This window comes from Marmota marmota, unplaced genomic scaffold (genome assembly GCF_001458135.2).
Source record: "Marmota marmota marmota unplaced genomic scaffold, marMar, whole genome shotgun sequence".
Taxonomy (NCBI): Eukaryota; Metazoa; Chordata; class Mammalia; order Rodentia; family Sciuridae; genus Marmota; species Marmota marmota.
Window position 1 is genome coordinate 9,435,170 of NW_026000020.1, and position 21,754 is coordinate 9,456,923.

Consider the following 21,754-nt stretch of genomic DNA (forward strand, 5'->3'; position numbering starts at 1 on the left):
GTCCCCACAGGACTCACTGTCATCCATTTTCCTCTTGCTGTCGCTGCCAGGCTGGGCGATTCCCAGGAGCCCGTTGATGGAGTAGGTGGAGCCCAGGGAGTCCGACTGGGGGGACTCGGGGGGCGTGACGGCAGAGCTGGGGACTGCAGTGGGCGAGAGGGAGAGTGTCAGGCGGAGGGAGTGCCCCCAGCCCCTGCAGCCATCCTGGAGGGACCAGCCAGCCACGTGGTGACCCGAGCCCTGAGCCCTGGTGGCAGCTGGAGTCACCCATGCCTGTCCTTTCCACCTCTCTGTGTCCACGGGACCTTCCATGGGGACCAAGACAGGCCTGTCAACGTGACAGCTCCGTCCACTCAGGGGCTGGGGCAGGTGGGTGGCATGGGTGCTGGGGTGCGTCTGGGGGCTCCTGTGGGGACGCGGTGGGGGTCTGTGTGTCAGGGGTTTTGTGAGCTTCCAAGCCCCCAGAACTCACTCAGTGTGTGTCCCGGGCTCAGGGACTTGGTGGCCACGCAGCTGTCCATGGGGAGGTTGAACGGTTGCTGCACTTTGGTCCGGATGATTCTGCGAGAAAGAACAAGAATGTCACTAGAGAAAGGGGAGGAAACAGGCCCGAGCACTGCCCAGATAGGTGGCCTTTCTGACACTCCACTGGTCATCTCAGAGGGGTTTCCGACTCAGCTAGTCCACGTCTGTGATGGTGTGGATGTGAGATGTCCCCAAAGCTCAGGTGTAAGACAATGCCAGAAGGTTCAGGGGAGAAATGACTGGGGTGTCAGCCTCAGCCCAGTGAACTGACCCCTGCTGGGATCAGCTGATGGCAGCTGAGGTGGTGGGTGTGGCTGGGCAGGTGGGCATGGGGCTGGCTCTGGGGTACATATTTGTATCTGGCGAGTGGAGTCTCTCTCTGCTTCCTGATCCCCATGTGAGCCTCTTCCCTCCGCCACACTCTCCCGCCATGAGGTTCAGCCTCACCTCCAGCCTGAGGAATGGAGCCTGCTGTCTATGGATTGAGACCTCTGAAACCATGAGCCCTTAATAAATTCTTCCTCCTCTATAGAGGTGATGCTCGGGTCATTTAGTCACAGCAACGAGAAAGCTACTAGAACAACATCCAAACCCCTGATCTCTGTCCTCACACCGGCCCTGCCTGTGTCCTCATGTCATGTTGGAAACATCAGTCACTCAAGGTCAAGTGCAGATGGGGCATCTGCCTGCTCCTCCCAATCAAGCTCGTCCCCAAGTTCTGTGGGTTTGACCTTGATAACCTCTCCAGCCTTGATCCTTCCTTGATAACCTCAGCGCATGCCAACAGTGTTCTTTCCCGCCGTGGGCACTCATGGCCCACTCCTCCACTCTTGACCCTTTCCAATCGACTCACCCTATTGGGGCAAGGTGAGATTTTTGAAATGCAAGTCAGCATCCTGCTTAAAATCTGACAAGGGCTCAGAGGTCAAAAGCAAAGAGTATGTAACTTGGCACCAACCCCTCAGCATGCCTCAGGTTCCCTTCCCTCTGTCTGCTGGCTCTCCTTTAGCTTCTTGTATAAGACCCTGTTAGCCACAGGGCATTTGAATGTCTCAGACCTTTTTCCTTTGCTCCCTTTTGACTAGTCAGCTCTTCTTCCTTGCTTCTTACTCAAGGGAAGCCTTTCATAACCCCATAAAGTCACCCTGTGCTGGTCCACATGCCCCCAGGTTCCTGTCCTTAGCAGGACTTGGAGCTGCATTTTTATAATGTCTGTGTGGATACTGGGTTTGCGTCTGTGCTCCTATTAGACTGTAAGCTGCACAGGGGAGGAGTTTTGTGTCCCCAGGGCCTGCAGGTGACGGGTAACTGAGTGAGTGATGAATAATGGATGAAGAGTAAGCGCTTGATGGGTGGTAACTATCTGCAGGGCTGAACAGATGACCAGGTTCTTGAATGGGGCCAGGAGAGGGGTCAGGAGATGACCAGTTCAGGAACATTCTTTGGTCAAATGAAAGAGGATGTGGTATCTGAGGAAGGAAGGTGCAGATGGGTCCCTGTGGAGTGGGGCAGGGGGAGGGTGCCCCCAGCGTGGAGAGAGGAGGCAGGGGGGACACCTGCGGGGACAGAGAGGTCCTGCCAACTCTGCAGCCCAAGGCCCGAGTCCCTCTGGGTTGGGCCCCTGCTCAGTTCCTTCATGATCCCAAAGCCAGGCACCCGCCCAAGACCAGAGGCTGTAGTCTCTCACCTGTTGATGGAGCTGACACTGGGCACGGTGTCACTGTCACAGACGCCCTCGGCCAGGAGCCGGTCCCTGATCTCCCAGGCAAACATGGTAGGGTTCTGCCGCTTGTAATCCCCAATCTTCTCCACCACCTTGGGGGTGGCCACCTTGGGCTTGGAGCCCCCTATCACTCCAGGCCGGATGCTTCCAGTCTCGTAGTACCTACTCCAATAGAGAACCCCAAAGAATTACCCAATAAGCAGGGGGTCTCTGGGGGGGACGTTGCCAGAGCCCCCCCCCGTCTGTCTGAAGCTTCTGGGGAGGGCCATGGGAGTGAGGTGCCCGAGGCTGCCTCCAGCACCCGGCGTGCCCAGAACTGTCCACATCCCTTTCTTGGGGAGGCTCATGCTGCCGCCAAACCAGAGCCCTCTGCTGGACGCCCCGGCTCCTCTCCTTGCCTTGCCTCTGTCCAGGCTCTGCCTGCCCCCATCAGGGCCAGGGGCACGAGGTGTCCCCTGTAAGGAGGGGCATCTTGGCTGGGCCCAGTGGGAACCGTGGGGCACAGTGGCGGTTTCTCTGGGCTGAAGGCTGACTGATCTTCTCCTTGGCCATCTTGCTTCCACTGCCGGTGTGAGGCTGGTCCCCTGGACTCTGGAGGCCAGCCTTGGGGATCCCTGGCCAGGCTCAGTCCCTCAAGCTGAGCCTGCTCGCGTCCAGCCTCTGCCCCGCTCTCTGCTGTGGCAGATGGGTGGCCTGGGTCAGGACATCCTCCCCTCCCTGCTGTAGACACCCTCTTCTGCCATCGGGGCCAATCTGTCTCTCCAAACTCTCTGTTGGTCACTAGTGATCAGAGCTCCTCTCCTGTCTGGGACTCCACAGCCATCTCGGGAATCCCCTCTCCTGGACCCCAACCTGACAGCCCAGGGCAGGGAGTCAGGGTTTCCAGGGTTCACTTACAGCCAGGCCCTTTGCCTCCTAGCACCGGGGGTCCCCCTGAATCCACGTGAGGGGTGGAGGAGGGGGACAGGTGCATGGAACTACCTCAAAACCCAGAGTCCTCCAGGGCGGGGCATTTCTGCTGGAAGCCTGTGCTGCCCCTGCCCCCCCTGAAGTAGTTCCCAACCTGGTTGCAGAGGGAAGATGGGGGCTTAGACCCAGTCCCCTAAATCAGTCTGAGCTAGAGCACAGACATTTAATTTTATTGTTATGTTTAAGTTTCTTCCAGGGCAGCTGGGGCTGAGGGCCACCATGTTGGGTGCTTATAGAGCAGCAGTTCCCAGGAGTCCCGAATGTCACCTCATAAGAATCCCAGCCTCTAGGCCCGACTCCCAGAGAGGCTACTCAGGGAGGCTGAGCTGGGCCTGGAGACTGAGCAAGCCACCCTCTTGCTTCTGTCGCAGGGGCACAAACCCAGATGTCCCCTTTGCAGTGGTTAGACCCCAGGAGCCTTCTCTACTGTGGGGCCCTCCTAGGGGCCCCATTTCCCTAGGTGTCACCAGAGAAGGAACTGGGGGGGGTGAGTCTCCTGTATGAAGAGCAAGGACGGCTGCAGAAATAAGACATGGGTAAAGGATAAAAAAGAGCCGGGCGCAGTGGTGCACCCTGTCATCCCAGCAGCTCGGGAGGCCGAGGCAGGAGGATGGCGATGTCAAGGCCAGCCTCAGCAGTGGTAAGGCGCTAAGCAACTCAGTGAGGCCCTGTCTCCAAATAAAATAGAAAATAGGGCTGGGGATGGGGCTCAGTGGTCGAGTGCCTTGAGTTCAGTCCTGTTAACCCCCTTCCCCCCCAAAAGAGAGAAGCCAAAGGAAGGAGAAACGGGCGGAGAAGGAAGTGAGGACAGGGAACAGCAGGAGGCCATAGCGGGCAGAGGCTCCACCACACCCTGTCCAGGTCCCAGGACTGAAGCTGGACGTGGGAGGCCAGCTCTGCAGAGCATGGGGTGTGCTGAACTGCGAGCTTACCTGCCGAGGATCTTGCTCACGCAGCCGTGGCTGACACGGAGCTGGCGAGAGATGTCGCAGGGCCTCACGCCCTGGTGGGCCAGGTCCACGATGCGCTGGCGCACCACTTCCGGCAGGGGTCTGCCATTCACAAAGGCCCCTCCCAGCTGGTTCAGCCCGCCATGGCCTGGAAACACAACACCCGGGGACAGTTGTCAGGACCAGGCGGGGAGGTGGGGAAGCATCAGCTGCGGGTGTGCCACCGTGACTGAGCCCCGTCGGCCTCCTGCACGCCCTTCCCACTCGGAGTCCCACCCCCTGGACGGGGCACCAGTGGTCCTGATGCTCAGACCCGACGCCCACTGCTGGCTCCAGAGGGGCGCAGCCTGCCCTGGGGGCCCTGGGGGCCTGTCCTGTCTCCTTCTGACCAAGCCCTTCACTCCAGACACCAACCCCCTTCCTTCCTCTGAAGGCAGGTAAGGAGAAAGACTCAGGGTGTCCTTGTGTCCTGGGTGACCTGGGGGGACCCTCTCCTCCCTGGGTCTCCTTTCCTTTTCTATGAAATGAGGGCTCAGGAGGAGATCCATAGTCTCCCCATTTCTCTTTAAACCACAGAAGTGGTGTTGAAACCCGATCACAAACATAAACACCAAAGAATGAACCCAGAGCGTCTCTGGTTGAGCTTGGGGGAGTGGACCCCAGTCCTGACCACGGGTGTCCTGCCTGAGAGAGCCTCAGGGTTTCTCCTCTAACAGGTCAGAGCACTAAAATGGCGGGCACAGGCCTGGCGGGGCACCCCATGGGCTCCAGGACGGCCCCGTCAGGCCGCAGGCTCTCAGCTGCTTTCCTGCTCTGGCCTCGGTCCTCCTCCATTCTGAGCCCATTCTCTCAGCAGACCTGTGCTGAGTGCCCACTCTGTGCCAGCCACGGTGGGAGGCTCATGGTCACTGAGGTAAATAAGGCAGACCCCGGCCCGCTCTCGCCTCTGGATTTATTATAGTGGAATCCCAAAGTAGCAAACAGTCCGTTGGAACCAGAGGAGGGGACCTGGCCCTGGTCAGGAAATCACGGAAGGGTTCCTGGAAAGTCGAAGCTGAGGCCAAAGGTAAAGAGGTGCCCGCCGAGTGGGAGAAGAAGGAGAAAACTATTCCAGGCAGTGGAACAGCGTGTGCAAAGGCTTTGAGGCCAGAGGGCACCATCGGTCAGACTCCCTAACATGTTCCACTCCATGAAACCACCCAGTGGGGCTAATTTTAGGACTCAGATCTCCACTTATTCAACCAGGGGACTGGGACCAGAAGAATTTTAGCGACTTGTTTTACATGACTCATTCGAGACTCAGACTATACCAGAAAGAGCCAGGATCCACCCGAAGTCTGAGGCTCAGACCGGAGCTGCTCCCAGGCTACCCAGTGGCTCAGTGGCCAGAGCTGGCTGGTGAGGTGTGGGACTGGCCTGCAGTCCTTTCTGAAGGTGCTGTGGCCTGGGTAGGGAAGGTCTTTTCACACCAGAGCATGATTTGGTGGTTGACCTGGAGGTGGTCAGAACCCCGGGGTGGGAGTCAGAGGGAGCGGGCAGGCGAGAAGGAGCCATGACCAGGCCCCTGTGGGAGCCAGTGGAGTCTATTTACGACTACGGGCGGGAAGGATCTTAGCCGGGCACCGAGTGCCTATCATTGCCCAGTGACAGCACGTTCTGAGCTGCCTGTCCACGTCTCCTCAGGGGCTCCAGCGGCCTTCAGCAGAACAGCTCCCTTAAAACAAAGGGCTTCGAGCCTCTGCCCTGGACTGTGAGCCTCTGCCCTGGGCAGTAAGTCAGAGGAAAAGCCCACAGGCTGAGCACCAGTGTGAGAGTCGCAATGACCACCCTCCTGTGGAGGCTACTGGGTGAGCCTGGGCATGGCTGCTACCTCGCCCCTTCTAGGCAACCTGTCCAGCGAGAGCTTTCCACCACATCCGGAGCAAAGCCCAAGGGGCCTTCAGCGCAGCCCAGACAGTGGGAAGAGCGGCCCTCACGCTGGCCCCTCTGGCCACTCGACGCATCTCTCCCACCCGCTATCATACTGCCCTTTGGATCTTTTGGGCCCAGAGGCTAAACAGTAAGGGGTGCTGGACAATTTCCCAAACAGACACGATCTGCTAGGTCCAGCTTTGCCTTCATTTTCCAGAACTTCTGATGCCCATACGAGGAGGAGGCTTGGGTGTTTGTGCCAAGGCCAAGAACCAGATTCCTGCCTCGACCTGACCGTTCCAATCTCATCCTTTGAGAAGGTGGGGTTGGGGTTGGTTTGCCACCCCAGTGTTTCTATTGAACAGTTAACGTGACTTCTCGTGTCTGCTGCTGTCCTGGGACACGTGCCACAAGAAGATGAGGATGGACGTGGAGAAGTGTTGGGCGGCTGAAAACCCTGATAGAAATGGGAATGTTTTTCTGATTTTGTTTTTTGTTCACATGGCTGAGGGCTCTGACCCAGGCGCGGCCCCAGGACTTTCCAACATAAGTGCGTGTCAGAATCACTGAGGAGGTCGGCGAAAATGGCTGGACTCAAGGCTGTTTCTGAATTAGTAGGTCTAGGACGGAACCAAGAATCTGTGTTTCTAAGAAGTTTCCAGAAGGTGTGACTGTTGCTAGTTTGAGACCACGCGGAGGTCCCTGGTTTAGGCCAGGTAATGGCTGGTGAAGACAATTTTAAAAGAATGACTCTGCTTGTTCCCCTTTCCTCCAACCCCTTCTCCTAAGAATATCAAGTATTCTTTATGTACTTTGGTTTTCTTTTTTTTCCTTTTTTTTTTCTGTACTAGGGATTGAGCCCAGGGGCACTTAACCACTGAGCCAATCCCCATCCCTTTTTGGTTTTTTATTTTAAAACAGGGTCTCTCTAAGTTGCTTAGGGCCTTGATGAATTGCTGAGGCTGGCCTTGAACTTGCCGGCCTCCTGCCTCAGTCTCCGGAGCCACTGATTACTGGTGTGTGCCACCAAGCTGGGCTTGTACTTTGGATTTCATTTCTTTTAAACTCAATGACCCATCCACCAAGTGCCAATCATGACTCAGATACCAAGTGCTGAGGCTCAAACCTTGATGCTGTCCCTTGGGTCCTTAAACCTTTTCAGTGGATACAATCAGATAAATTGGGAATTGCCACGTTGAGGGAGAAGTCCCCAAGAGAGGTCAGTCCAGCTGTTAAGTGATCGGAGGGCAGTTGCGGGGAGGAGAGTTTAGGAGGTGACCCAGGAAGGCATTTCCACAGGAAGCAGGAGCAAATCCCATGTGTGAGTCTTGGTGACTTGGAGAAGTTGAGAGGCATGGACAGGCAGGAAGGTGAGCTGGAGAGGGCTGGCCGCTGCGGATGAAGTGGCTCCTATGGTTTGAGGTTTTGAACTGAGTCCCTGCAATGGAAGGACTTTCATCTTTCCTGTGTCCGGTGTGGGGGAGTGGACTTTTCGAGGTGAGTCACCACCAAACACCCAGAGGTGGGTGCAGGCTTCCTTCCTGCCCTGGGGAGTGGCCTAGTGCCCACTGTGTTGACCCCCTTTCTACAATGCTCTGCAGACAGGTGGGCCTGAGGCCGGAAGCCAGTAGTGAGTAGGAGCCCCTGGCTGGGCGCGAGGCGGGTGCAGGGAAGGTGTGAGCCAGGAAGAGATTTGAGGTTTAAGCAAAGACCCTTTGCCTTCTGGAGGGGCGTGGGTGGGGAGGGGTGGGTGTGGAGGAGGAAGACCTGTGGCCTGGCCGGATGCTGCAGACAGGGGGCCAGAGCTTTCTCAGGTCCCAGGGGACTTATCCTTAGCTCTATGTGGGGCTTGCTCTCTCCTTTGGGAAAGTGATGTTCAGAGAGGCGTAAGGCCATCTTTATAATTTTTCACCACTTAGAAGACTCTAAGGAGCAGAGACAGGAGAAGAAAAAGGAGGCTGATGTCCCGAGAGTCTCATTACATGCACTGATATCAAACCTTTAAGATGCAGGGAGACTTCTCCCAGGCCCTGGAGTGCTTTGCCCACATCCCTGTCACAGAACCGTCACAGAACCGACTGCATGAACAGAAGCTTTATCTAGTGTGGATTCCTGTGCATTTCTCAAGGGCAGGGCCTGTCTTTGTCTCCCTAACACCCGACGCACAGTTTAATCAACGCCTGCATACACATGGGACAGAAACGTGCTCTGCATTGTAGGAGTGGTGGCAGTGATTCGGGGATCCTCTGTGGTGACCCCCAAGTCCCAGACTCCAGCACCACCCCTGGTCTCCATCTCAGCCTGGCCTGTGCTCCAACATTCCCCGAATGCTCACCTGCAGGTCTGTGGTCTCCACGCCCTCCAAGTTTCTCCCTTTCCAGAGTCAAGTCCATGCCTTCTGCTTCAATGTGCTCCCAAGAAAGTGTCTCAGAACCATGGAACCCCAGGGCCCTGCCTGCAGAGCAGATCAGCCCGCCACCCATGAGGTCATGGATCACGTAGACACAGAGCCTTGGATTAGGACGAAAAGAGCAGGAATGCAGGAAAGCAGCACCCTGTGTCTGCTGCACCCCAGTGTGCTGGGTGGCCCTGGGGATCTCTGTGCCTCCCTTTGTCCTCCTCAGGGGACTGGAGAAGAGAAGGTCTGAGGAAAGCTCAGACCTCAGAATCTCATTGATTCTTCCTCCTCTGACCTGTTCTAGAACCTGAGATTCCATAAAGTGTCCCCCAGGGTGTTTTGGTTGGTGTTTGTCTTTGTTTTGAGACAGGGTCTCACTAAGTTGCCCAGGATGGCCTTGAACTTCGGATGCTCCTGCCTCAGCCTCGGAGGAGCTAGGATTACAGATATGCTCCTTTGGGTCAGGCTTTGTTTTATATTGTCTATCTCCTTTCTACTCAGTCCTTCCTCTGCAGCTACAAATGCAATTAAGTTAGTCCGTGTTGCTTCCCTAGCCCTTGCCTTGGAAAAAAATTATTTTCTTGACCATGAATTTTTTTCTTCCTATATATATATATTTGTACTAGAGACTGAACCCAGGGGTGTTTAACCACTGAGCCCCGGCCCCAGCCCATTTTTGGTATTTTATTTAGAGACAGACTCTTGCTAAGTGGCTTACGGCCTCGCTAACTTGCTGAGGTTGGCCTTGAACTTGGAGATCCTCCTGCCTCAGTCTCAGGCGTGCACCACCACATCTGACTTTCCTGTTTTCAACCCCGTCTTAAGAAGCAGGCAAATGTGCTGCTCCCGATCCCTTCTTTCCTCCCACTGGCCCACCGCCTCCTGCTGGGCATGTTCGTCAGCACTTGGCCATAGGGGTAGTGGGTGGCCAGGGAGGGGCTGCCAGGGGCCATGTTCTCTCTCTCCAAGGGGTCTCCACACAAGGCTGTCCACTGGCTCCTTGTACCTTCAGTCTGGGCTTTCCGATCTCTTTTCCACCATGTCTGTTGCGCCCCCAGGTTTCTCTGTCTCAAATATCAGGGCTTCTCCACTCTGAGGCTCTCCTTGGAGGCTCACTCACACTCTTCCTCTACCACCCGTCTTCCGAGACATCGTGGGTGTCCCAGGTGTCTCTAGGTCAAGTCTTCCTGCCACTTGCACATTCAGCTTCCTGTTGGAAATCGCCACTTAGACGACAGAGAGGCTGCTTCTCTCGTGTTGGCTGGTGACCGCAGTGCCCTGCAAGCGTGGAGCTTGCCACCTTCTGTGACACCCTCTGGATTTGGCTTCTGCATGTCCTTGGAACTATTGGAGGATCCCCTACTGCGGGGCCCTGGCACATGCTGCTGCCTTGGCTTGGACCTCGTCTTATCTGTTGACTCTTGTGCATCTTGTGGAGCTCAGCTCCAGGCCACTTCCTCCAGGGGCTCTGCTTCATCCTGCAGAGCAGGTCAGGGTCTTGTTTAGATGTTCTCAGAATACCCTTTATCTTTCTCCCACAACATCCATCAACATGAAGGATCAATACGATTGTTTTTTGAGAAATTTGGTTGAAAACAATAGGAGGAGAGTTTTATAGTCCCAAGGGAACTTGGGGGTGAGAAGAGTGGCTGGTGGGGCCTCATGTGCTAGTTTAATTCTCTTGGTAGGTCCACGAGGAGGAGGGGGCTTTAATACAGGGGATTGGTTTTCTGGGTGTTGGAGAAAAATAAGAGTATTGAGGAGGAACTGAGGTGATCTGAGATACAAGGAGGAGAGAGGAAGGAGGGGGAGGAGGGATGGAGGCAGGGGAGGAGGGAGGAAGGAGGGGGAGGAGGGAGGAAGGAGGGAGAGGAGGGAGGGAGGCAGGGGGAGGAGGGAGGGAGGCAGGAGGAGGAGGGAGGAAGGAGGGGGAGGAGGGAGGGAGGCAGGGGGAGGAGGGGGGAAAGAGGGGGAAGAGGGAGGGAGGCAGGGGGAGGAGGGAAGTAGGAGGGGAGGGAGGGGGAGAAGGGAGGAAGGAGGGGGAGGAGAGAGGGAGGGAGGCAGGGAGGCGGGCAGATCACAGTCAGTCAGTGAAGCCCACAAGCTCTTGGCCTCCAGCAGCTTGGCTTCCTCTGAAGTGTGCTCTTCAACATGAACGAGGTCCAGATCCCACAGCCCAGGAGGAGAGAGGCTGGCCTGCTGCTGAGGAGCCAGGGTGCATGTGGGGGCCCTCCCGTGGCTTCCACGCAGTCCTGGACTTCAACACTGGAAGTGTGCACACTTGCTGGCTGGCACTTTCACCAAGAGCTTCCTGTTGGATGTGGCGGTGTGTTCTGTGGGAGCATGTTCTGCTGAGATAAGAAGCCTTCTCTCCATTTGACACCAGCGGGGAAACTGTCATTAATGGAGGTCTTTACATTCTGAGCCAAGAAGACCTTTCCTTCTAACTCTGGCGATAAAGGCTCTATGGAGGACGGCGGGGGGACAGATTCTGTCCTCATGGTTTCTAGCAGAATTGGGGCGATGTCAACATGCATTCACGGGAAGATCCATGAGGGCCAGGCTAAGCTGGGGGCACAGTGGATAAGAGTGCAAACTGCCCCTCCTGAGAACCAGAGAGCCCACTGAGGGGAGTTTCTGACAGCTCTGAGTGGCGATGCTGCCCCTTCAAGTCTGCCACTGTCCAGTTGGTATAAAAGAAACTGGCTCCCGGTTTTCCTTGCCAGGGAGCTCAACACTATGGTCAAGGTCAAAGACATGATCAGTCCAGCCCTGGAATTTTCGGACTCTTCAGGTACCAAGTATGCATCAGTCAATGGTGTCGTTGCAAAACAGAAACTTACTCCTAGGTATTTCAACAGAAGGGCTTTAATGCAAGGAATTGTTTTCCCAGGTGTTGGAGAAAAATAAGCGCACTCAGGAGGAACTGAGGTCATTCTGAGATACAAGCTGAGCGTCCCATACAAGCTGATACAATTCCAAATCTGAAAAGTTCCAGAATCCAAAATCCTTTGAGCGCTAACATGATACCACAAATGAAAAGTTCCAGTCCTGGTCTCTGTGAAAGGTGGCAGTCACAACACAGGTGCATAAAAACATGGCATAAAATAACCTTCAGGATATGTGCATAAGGTGTATATGGAACATCAGTGAGTGTCATTTATCTCCATAAATACATGCAAACAAATAAGCTATCTCAGTAAGTATATGCAAAAACATTACAAGATCCCCAAGGAGTCCGAAGTCCAGCACTTCTCTGGCCCAAGCATGCTGAACACGGGGTGCGCAAGCCACTGCCCCAGGGCTGCAGGAAGCAGAGGGCAGAGCTAGAGTTATGGGAATGGAGATCTTGGAGGGAGTGCCACAGAGCTGGGGCTTGGACCTCTGAGGGGACCTGGGAGGCTGGCCCTGGAAGGGCTGGACCAGCTGATGCAAACCCCTTGAAGGAGGAAGTCCTTCCACAGTCTCCGGCCTTCCACCACCTGCCAGGTGGCCCTTTCCCTCACAGAAGTCCAAACTGATAGGCAGCTTTCAAACTTGTCCCCCAGCCACTTATTTCCCTTCTCCGAAGCTGTGTAGGCAGAGTTGGGAAGCCCTGCTCCATTGCTACTTGGATCTTGGCACGGGCTGCTCCTGCATTGACTCTGCCCCTAGGTGTGCTGGGTGAGCGCAGTGCATGTATGGGACTAGGCACTGGGCCTGGCCTGGGTGGGCCCTCCACAGTGTCACCGTCACCGTGACCACCTTGATCATCCTGGTTCCGTGCCAGGCCCTGCTGCAGCATGATACACAGATCAAGATATTCGGGTCTCCACCCTCTTGGAGGTTAGGGTTTCATGGAAAGTTCTTTCTGTAGCGGTTTCAAATTAATTTTTTGTGTCTTTGCAAGTGACAGAGTCTCCCACCCCATTGGCCCCTCTTCTTGTTTTCTGTTCTCCCTTTTCCAAAATCCTCAGTGATGAGACAAGGCAGAGTTCTGGATGCCTTAAGGGGCAGGAAATAATGCCAGCTCCTCCTTTCCCCTCCTGCAACGCATGACTGGGTGGTTATTCATTGAACTCCGGCGTGTTCTCGCTAATGCCTTCTCCCCGTCTGGGGGGCTCTTTCCCTCTGGCAGGCCCCAGTGCCACTTACTGCAGCCATAAAGACCAACCTGCTCTGAGGCTCCTACAGCTTAAGCTCAGGCAAATCTCAGAGTCCCCTAAAGGATAAGAAGTTTGATTTCCTGGGATGTCCCTGCTTTGGATCATCTCAGAGGGTAGCTGAGACGGGAAGACTCTTTCCCTATTTCCTCTCTCATGGAGAAAGGGGGCTGTGGGTGGGGGCAGAGGAAGGAGACCAAGGATGGATCCAAAAATTTCCCTTGGATTCAGCTGTGACTGGGAAAGAACTAAAGTTGGCTGGTATTACACACATATTGGACCTAAAAGGAGGAGGAGGAAGGGGGAAGAGGAAGGGCTGTATTCAGCCCCTGTCCCCAGTTAGCCAATGCTTAGTAACAATCCTGGGCAGCATCGTGGGGAGTGTCCATACCTGAGCCCAGTGGAGAGCCATAAATTTGGCCTTCTGGTAAGTTCTCATGGCAGGAAGACCTGGGAGACGGGAAGACCAGCATCCCCTCTTTATAGACCAGAGGAGGAGGAGCAGAGAGGTCATGGAATTTGACCAAGGGCCAGAACTCAGCCCCAGGCCGGAGCTCTCAGAGGCCATCCCAGATGGTCCCACCACCTGGCCCTCCTCACCTCCCCTCGACACCCACCGCTGGCAGCAGTCCCTTTTTGACTTTCCCTAGTTAGAGAGTGAACCTGAGTCCCACTCTCCCCTGTTGGTTATTCTCCTCCACTCCCTTTGTTCACGTCCCTCTCCACTTCCTTCCTTCCCACGCCTTCCTGCTCTGGGCTCTAATGCCTCTGTCCTGGGTCTCTTCCAGTTGCTTTACTTCCCTGTATTCCCACCCAAGCTGCTTGCCTCCTCCCCATTCTCACCAGCTCTCAGCCCCTCCCCATCAAAGATGGCGGAGCCCCCCCCCCGCCCATTCGCCCTGAGTCTGGCCCCTCCCTCCCTTGGCAGGTTGGCCACCCCTTCCCTGCAGAATCTTGATTGCCTGCATGGCTGCTCAGGTTCTTTATCCCATCTTCCCCTCAAAGGCATCCACAGCTCCTCTGTTATTCTTGTATTAGCACTGAACCCATTAAAGCTAATTTGTTTGCCCTAATCTCCATTTATTTTTCCCTAGTTGATATTAGGTTTCCCTTTCTATTGCTCCAGCATGATTTTCTCTTTGTCTTCCTAATGGTCTACCCCCCTCTCTCTTCCTCGATTAATCTGGTTGGCTTCACTGGGTGGTTTCAAGGCCTTTCTCTCCGCCTCCCACAGCCCTGGGATTAACCCTGTCACCTCCCTCCCAGGAAGGACCCCAGTGTGTGGGTTTCCAGAGATGTAGCTGCTGCAAAAGTCACCAGCCCTCTAAGCCCCCTACGAGAGGCAGTGCTGGACCTGCGGCCCGGCCTGCTCCGGAGGAAGCCATTTTGCAAGCCTTAGGTATACAGGAGCCAAAGAGCTGGAGGTACATGGGGCACCCAGAGGCTGCTCGGAGTCCAGGAGGGGTCCCTGGGCAGGCTGGCCTTTGGGATCTCCCAAGGATTTCTGCCGGCTCTCTCAAATCCTTAATGGTGGGCCAAACAACAGATGGGCCATTTTTTCTTTGTGGCTAAGCCTGGGTACTTTCTCCCAAGCTGGAGACACACTTGCTCCCCTTCCTGAGGAGGGCCACCCATGGCCCTCTGCCTGTGTCTCTTATTCAGGTCTGATCTGGACAGGCCACGCCTTACTGCCCGGTGCGGCTCAACTCACAGGGCGCAGACCACCACTTCTCCTGCTGCCCACTGGAAGGGCCGGCGGAGCTCAGGAACTTCCCCTTGGGTCAGTTGACCCAGCCTTTTGGAGTGATGTCACCAAACCTGTAGTTTTAAAAAGTTCCTCTGGTGAGCGTCCAGTTTATATCCACTCAGTAGATGTCGATAGTTAGGCACTGAAATTATTAATTAATGAATTAACCATGAGCTGGTTGGCAGAGGTTCCTTGGAGATTTACTGGAGGTCATTTTCTGACTTCTTCTCACTGAGCTTCCTGGAGGCCTGCAGACTCCTGGCATTGCCCCTTGGCTGCGGGGACCCTCTGGTTGCACAGCCAGGCCCCGGGCGCTGTGCTCGGATCGAGTGGGGACACCTGCTGGACACACACTTTCACACCAGCGTCCATGCACATCACTGTGCTGTGTGCCCCTGACCCACAGTGGCCTGTGGCTGGGACGCTGCACCCACTCTGATAATATGCCAGTAGGTGTGTGAGGTGGCAGGGAGATGGTTTCAGAGTGGAAGATAGTCCTGGCCCTTGAGACACTTGTCTTACAGGCTAATGACCTTGACATTGGGAACCTCGACATGTCCAATCCGTTCCTGTGCTATCTCCTGTTTTCCCAAGCCCTGAGGAGTACCGCCCCGCGGGCTGGGAGTGAGAGTGTGACCCTGTGGGGGGTCAGTGGACCATCCAGGTCCCCATGACGTACGCTATCATGAAAAACTAGGGTCACATGACTCTGTGAACTGCTGGCTCAGAGGTCCCATGCTATAAATGTGGTGTAGTGAGCACGGCTTTAAACGTCACCCAGAGGGGGACAAGGAGGGAGACCAGAGCTGGCTAGAAGAGGGCCTAGTGGGGACAAGAGAACACCAGAGTGGAGAGAAGAGGGACAGGGAGGGAAGAAAGGGGAGAGGGGATGAGAAGGAAATGCCATTTGTAGCTGGGGTGCCTGTGGTGGCTGAGAGGTGGGAGGAGTGGGGGAGTTGTGACGTCACAGGAAGCGGAGACAAGGGGACAGAGACACTGCCTTTTCAAGAGGGTGGAACTGAATAACGTGAGCTGTGCTCTCCCTCCAGGGCTCTTGGCTTCTGAAGTGTCACTAGGACCAGAGAAGTGACCAGCTCAGGGAGGAGGGACAGCGGGCTCAGCCTGAGAGAGACAGCAAGTGCATGCGTGTGTGTGACCAGCTGCGTGTGCGTGAGAGAGATCTGTTCCCCACTAGGTTCAGGTCACCCGCCTGCGGGGGGCTGACGCATGGACAGCTTTTTGAGCAACACCCTAAGTCAGATCTGAGACTAAACTACATCTGTGCTTTCCACGCCTGTTGACAGTCTCCCCAGAACCTGGCACCATAGCGAAGAGGGTCTCCCACTCCAAAGCCACACTCCTGGCTCAGGAGGAATGGGAAGGGACAGACACACCTGAGGCTGCGCGCTCAGGGAGGACCCCGGGTGCTGAGAATTGGGAGGCCTGATTTGGCCGGCCCTGTCACCTGTGACCATGCTGGTGGCGCCTCACTTCCACAGGGCAGTAGATCCCACCCGTCCTAATACTGACAACTCCAGGACTGACCTCAGGCTTGGGAACAGAGGCCACACACCCCCCCAAGAAGGGGTGCAGGACGTGCTCTGTGGAGACATGTCGTGCAGGTGCCCCAAGTAGCAGACTACCAGAAGTGGCCCTGGTAGAGAAGTGGCCCTACCGTAAGAAGACAAGGGAAGGCCCCCATGGTGGGCCCCCTGGGCTGCCGTGGCCAGCAGACAATCCAGGAGTGAAGTCAAGAGAAGCACGCAGTCACGTGCACAGTGACAACACAGCACACTTCTCAGAAAGTCCCCAGCGGGAAAAGAAGCTGACCTGTCCATCTCAGGCCACAGGCCCACTTCCTGGCAGGGCCAGGATAGACCTTATGTCTTATGACCTGGGCCTGTGTCCATTCTGCCACCGCAGGAGGCCTGTAGGGCCATCTTGGCTGGGGCCATCTTGGCAGTAGAGGGAGGGATGGCAAGAGGTAGTGGGCTGTGCTCTGAACCAAGGCCACTGCGGGTTCTTTGTCAGTGTGATTGCTCGTCATTTTTACCTTCTTAAGCATGGAACCCACACTTGAGGCTCTCACTGGGGTTCTGGGTTTGTGAGGTAGAATCCTCTCCTCTGTGGGGGCAACAGGGAAGGTTCTGGAGGACAGGTACTGGCTTCCCGTCCTCTTTCTGCCAGTCCCAAACCAGGACCCAGAGCAGCTGAGGGCCCGGTGGGGGCTGAGCCAATGACATGCCACACTCTGACTGTTATCATCGATTTGTGTCCCCTCCCATTCCTAGTGTAGTTCCCAACCTCAGAATGTGGACTTTTTGGAAACAGGGTCTTAGCCGATGATGGCGTTAGGAGGAGGCCATTAGGATGGGCCCTGATCCAGCGTGACCATGCTCCTATCAAAAGGAGGAAGTGGACCCAGCGACAGCAAGACAGGGAGGAGACTGCAATCATGTTTTCAGGAGCCAGCGGACACCACAGACCACCCCTGGAAGCTGGGGGAGGGACAAGGAGCCAATTCCCCCCCACAGCTCTCAGAAGCCCCTCATGCTGACACCTGGACTGGACACTTCTGGCCTCCAGAGCTATGGGACAATGAATTGCTATTGCTTAAAGTCCCCAGTTGGTGGTACTAGGTCACGGCAGCCCTAGCCAACCAATGCAGAGATGGACCCGTTTTCAACCTGCACTGGCCACAGCGAGCACGGGAAGCCCAGGGGACGTCTTTCCAGGGTATTTGGCCTCCCACCCTTCCCCCATGTGGCTCCCCAGCCACCAGGTTAGTGAGAAGGAAGGGCCTGAAGGCTGCCTCACATCTCACCCTCCTTCAGGGCACCTGCTTCTCTTGACATCACGACCTCCCCACGGAGCCACCATCCCAGTCTCCATTCTTGACCCTTCCACCACATGGCCAACTTCTTCTTTAATGGAAGAATGTCAATGAGCCAGCTAACAAAGCCCCCAGGAAGGCGGCCATCACCCTTGGCCTGCTGGGCTGGGTTCCCCCAGGCTGCCAGGACACCCAGGCTCTCCTTCTTTTCAGACTTTTCCCACCTTGGTCCAGTCTGCAGGGGGGCTCTTCACTGGCCGCAGGTCCACAGGCCTCGTCAACATGCTGTTGGGGAAGCGGTTCCTGTTTAGTCCAATTTAGCAACCTTCATGGGGCCTTGGTTACAGCAGGGCTGGGAGTCACAACAGCCCACAAGGGAGGTGGCCCTGGGAGCCCCACTTCATAGACAAGAGCAGCATCTTGGAGGGGTAAGTAGGCTGTGCACAGCCAGTTAGAAGCAAATCTAAGGTTACACTCAGGTAGATCTGCACCTGCCCTTGACCAGATGGAAGTCTCTGGAAGCAGGAGACATTATCCAAGGAGAAGGGCTGTGTACTTAGTGAACTTTCATGGGAGTCTCCACAGGGGACAGGCCTCCAGCTGGCCTCCACTGGGCCTCTGATTCTGGATCAGTTTCTCAAAAGTTGATTTTTCTAAGTCTGTTCGGTGTCACTAAAACAAAATACTCAGAACTGGGCACCTAATCAGGAAAAGAGGCTTATTTTGACTCAAGGTTTTGGAGACTGAAAAGTCCACAGTCAGGCTTCCCATCTCTGCTGAGGTGCTCATGCTGTATCAACCCACAAAATCCTGGGTCTCACTTCATCAGAAACCACTCTCAACGGAACTAATCTGTTCCCGGGAGGACCAACCTCTCCCATGACAGGGCCCCACCTCTTACAGTTTCTACCAACTCTCAATGCCCTCATGTTCACATGAACCTTGGGTGGACAAACCGTATCCAAATCCAGATATTCAAATCACAGAGACTGCAAAAGCATCCACAGGAGCTTGTGAAGGATGCAGATTTCCAGGGTCTTACATTTACTAACAGGTATTAGGGGTTTCTGATGCTAGATTAGAGATGAAATTGAAAAAAAAAACAAAACCCTTCTCTATAGCCAAGAAAAACAAAGAAGAGAGGGGAGGAAGAGACAGAGGAGGAAAGGAGGTTCCTCCACATAACAGATATTTTGTAAGTACCGAGTATTTGTCTACTATGCACGGAACATGGTTAGAGTCTTAGCCATACTCGACTCGGTACTTACAAGAACCTTGCAACCCTCGGTCCTCGCAGGTGCTCTCACCTGAAGTCTATCTAACTACCTTGCCAGGTTGATGCCCGGGTCCACCAGGCAGGTGCCCTACAGGGTCAGCTGCACAAATCTGTGCGTGTGCAGCTTCTGTGGGACGCTGCTGCCTCACCTGGCTACCCTGCATTGAGGCTTGTGTGCCACCTGGCTCGTGTGCCAGAAAGATGCCCCAGGACCAGGGAGGGGACGTGGTGGGGCAGCTCCAGCCCTGATGGCTGTCTCATCGTCTCTAAAGAGCCGTGTTCCTCATTTCTTCAGCCCCCTGCTCTTCATTCATGGTAAAGAAACTAGAAGAGTAATTACAGCAAGATCACAGGAAAGGATCAGGTGCGCTTCACATGGAGAAAACTATAGACAAAACTCAAATGTGCAAATTAGGTCAACCAGTAAAACAATAAAACTCGTTATTAGAGAATTAGGCGAAAATTATCAACACAGACATTCATAGTCCTCACTTGAGATTGGATTTCATGTAAGGTGCTGGGTCTGAACAAGTTGTTCTATCTAGGCTTAGAGGTAGGATGTCACTGGAAAAAGCCGAGTGACAAGCTTGGTTTGTTACAGGTACTGAGTGCCAGGGAATGGCAAGTCAGACGGGATGGCCACTGAAGGTTGAGGGGGGCTGAGGGTGGAGAGGTGGAGCATGATCAGCATTTGCAGGCTGCCGGCATTCGATGGGCAAAGGCCCAGTGGTGGGAGTGTTTTGAAAACAAGGACCAGTTGGCTGGAACCTGGGTCTGCACACAGAAATGGTGGGAAATGGGGTCAGGGAGGTGGGATAGTCTAGTCAGATTGGACACCAGCAGTAGGCCCCAAATGTTTGCTAATGATTGGATTAAGAGGAAGTGTAAACAGGAATCTAAGATGATTTTGGAAAATCACCAGGCGAAGTTTCTCTGGAACAGGGCCAGGAGAGGACAGAAACTGGAACATTTTGATGATGTGAATAATCTAGCTATCACAGATTATTGCCACAGCTGTTCTACTTAATAAAAAACATTATCAAGCCCAAGGGGCACAGCCAGGAGGTAGGTGGCTCTGGCAGAGAGCTAAAAAGAATATGAAAATTCCAACCCCCAAAGCCTTAGGTCAAGCCAGGATGGAAGTTCCAAGTACAAGTCAGTGAAAGGCCTGAGACTTTCTAACAGCAGCTTAGAGTCAACACCAAGGACTGGCTTCTCTTGTAAAGGGCCCGGGCAGCAGGTCTGGACCCCGCCCACCTCCCCAGTGCTGTCCTTCCCAAGGGCACATGCATCTCTGCTGGGGTCCCACGGGATGGCTCCCAGCCCAGCGCTTCCCTCCACCCTTGCTCAGCATTTTTAATCTGTCTAGACTGAGGCCTTTCTGCTCTCTCTCCAACTGTGGCTAAAAGTCCAGTTTGCTTTTCTCTCTTTTGAATGTCAACATGAAGACAGAGGCCATGGATCTTGAGCTCTGTAACCCCAAAGCCCAATGCCAGGCCTGCCCCACGGAGGGGCCCAGTAGACATTTACTTACTGAATTGAATGGTCAAGTAATTACACTCTTTGAAGCAATTCCGAGTTAGAACTCAGGGTTTTCCCAGCCAGGGGATGCCTAGTTGGGTGAGAGGGTGTCATAAGAATAGAGTAAATGAGATGGTAGGGGTCAAGGTGAGAATTTTCACAGGGCACTCTGAGATGGACTGTGCTCCAGCAAAGCACCTGAGTTCCTTAAAAGATCATGGCACACCTGCTCTACCATGTGCCTGGAATGAAGGGGGCCTTGGTTAGGAAAAGCAAAGGTGAGTGAAGGTATCCTGGGGATTCCTTCTGAGGGAGAGAGGCAGGTCCAGCTCAGCATTTCACATAATCAGGGGCCACGATCACTATGTGGCCATCAGACAAATCCAGCCTCAAGCTGACACCGCTATTCCGACACCGGTCAGGACATGGGGCACCTGGAAGGTCTGTGTTCTGCACAGAGTGTTACAGAACAGGGAGCTCAACATGGCAAAACCGTAATGTGCTAATCAATCAGATCCCAGATCCTAAGGGGAAGATGGGGTAGTGGCTCCTAAATAGAAAAATGTGCACCTTGAACTTGAAGGTATTTTATCCATAAAAGTACTTTTTCCTGCTAGTGTTTTAGGTTTTATCTATGGGTATCTCTGCTCACCCTGGGAGAGAATCAGTGGTTTATGGAAGTTCCACTGACCCTGACTGCTCGGATGTGCAAGAGGTCCAGGATGACAGCATATTGGTGCAATAGCTGTGAACACGTTTATGCAAGTGTTGGGACAATCTGCAGCTATGGTTGGCTTCTATGTTTCTTCTTCAGGTTTTAGTGTGTGAGCTGGGGCGTGCTGCTTGTTAGGCTGTGGGGCAAAAGCTGAGGGTCCCCCTGGCGTGGAGCTTCTGGGAATTCTGGGTGAGGCAGACGTTAGAGAGGACATTCTCATGGCCTGAGCAGAAGAGCCTGCTCAAGACAGCCCTCAGCCACCCGTCCTTGATGTCCATCCTCAGGGGACCTGAGAGGCCAAATTCTGGAGAGGATGGGTCCTGCTGCTATTGCCACTGTCCACCCAGGAGGAAGAACCAGCACGCACCCCAGAGTAATGGTAGGGGCTGATGCTGCCCAATGACTGACTGTCCTTGAACCTAATCTGAAAACCAGAATGCTGAACCCAAAGGTCTGAACAGGACCTCAGTGACCACCTGTGTCCAAAACATCAACGAGGGACTGGATCTGCAGAGCAGGCATGGTGGGCATGACGGGCAAGGCTGGACACTGGAGCTCCTTTATTCAGACCTTGCACCATAGGTTGCAAGACCAGGGAGGTCACAGGTCAGTCACCTCGTGTCTAGGGGACTCCCACTTGCCCTACCACATCTACCACCTCTTCCTCCTAGCAACTGCAGGTTCAGCTGGAACTCTTCAGTTGCACCCGTGATTTCAGAGCTGAGTGTCTGGGCGTCTATGAGAGTAGGGGCTTCTCGGACCTTCGTTTCAGTTTATCACCCCTGGGCCTAGGACAGTGTTCGATGTGAACGCACACACATGGTTCATTATGTTTAACGTGTGTGCAGGTGAGCAGTGTGTGTGTATTGTACGTGTGCATCTGTGCAACAGTGCTGTGTGTGTCATGTATGCAGGACTGGAATGAAGACAGCCAGAAACCCAAGCTGCAAATTTTAAGGAGGCAGGCTCTCTCGAGGCCAACCCTGCCCTGCAGGAGCCTGAGACGTGTTGTGTGTGCGTGTGTGTGTGTGTGTGTGTGTGTGT

At 54.6% G+C, this 21,754-nt stretch overlaps 1 protein-coding gene across 9 annotated transcripts in view; it reads right to left on the reverse strand.

Annotated features, from left to right (window-relative positions):
* The window catches only part of Pax8 (paired box 8), a 55,819-nt gene that overhangs the window by 23,153 nt on the left and 10,912 nt on the right, over window positions 1–21,754 (reverse strand). For 6 of the 9 annotated variants that reach the window (XM_048810390.1, XM_048810396.1, XM_048810395.1 and 3 more), the window contains 4 exons: window positions 4,150–4,315; window positions 2,213–2,413; window positions 473–561; window positions 18–143 (listed from right to left, as the gene is read on the reverse strand). In XM_048810390.1, the coding sequence (XP_048666347.1) occupies window positions 18–143; window positions 473–561; window positions 2,213–2,413; window positions 4,150–4,315 (582 nt within the window). The remainder of the gene's footprint in view (window positions 1–17; window positions 144–472; window positions 562–2,212; window positions 2,414–4,149; window positions 4,316–21,754) is intronic. The other 3 variants (XM_048810391.1, XM_048810398.1, XM_048810394.1) reach the window with 1 other exon arrangement.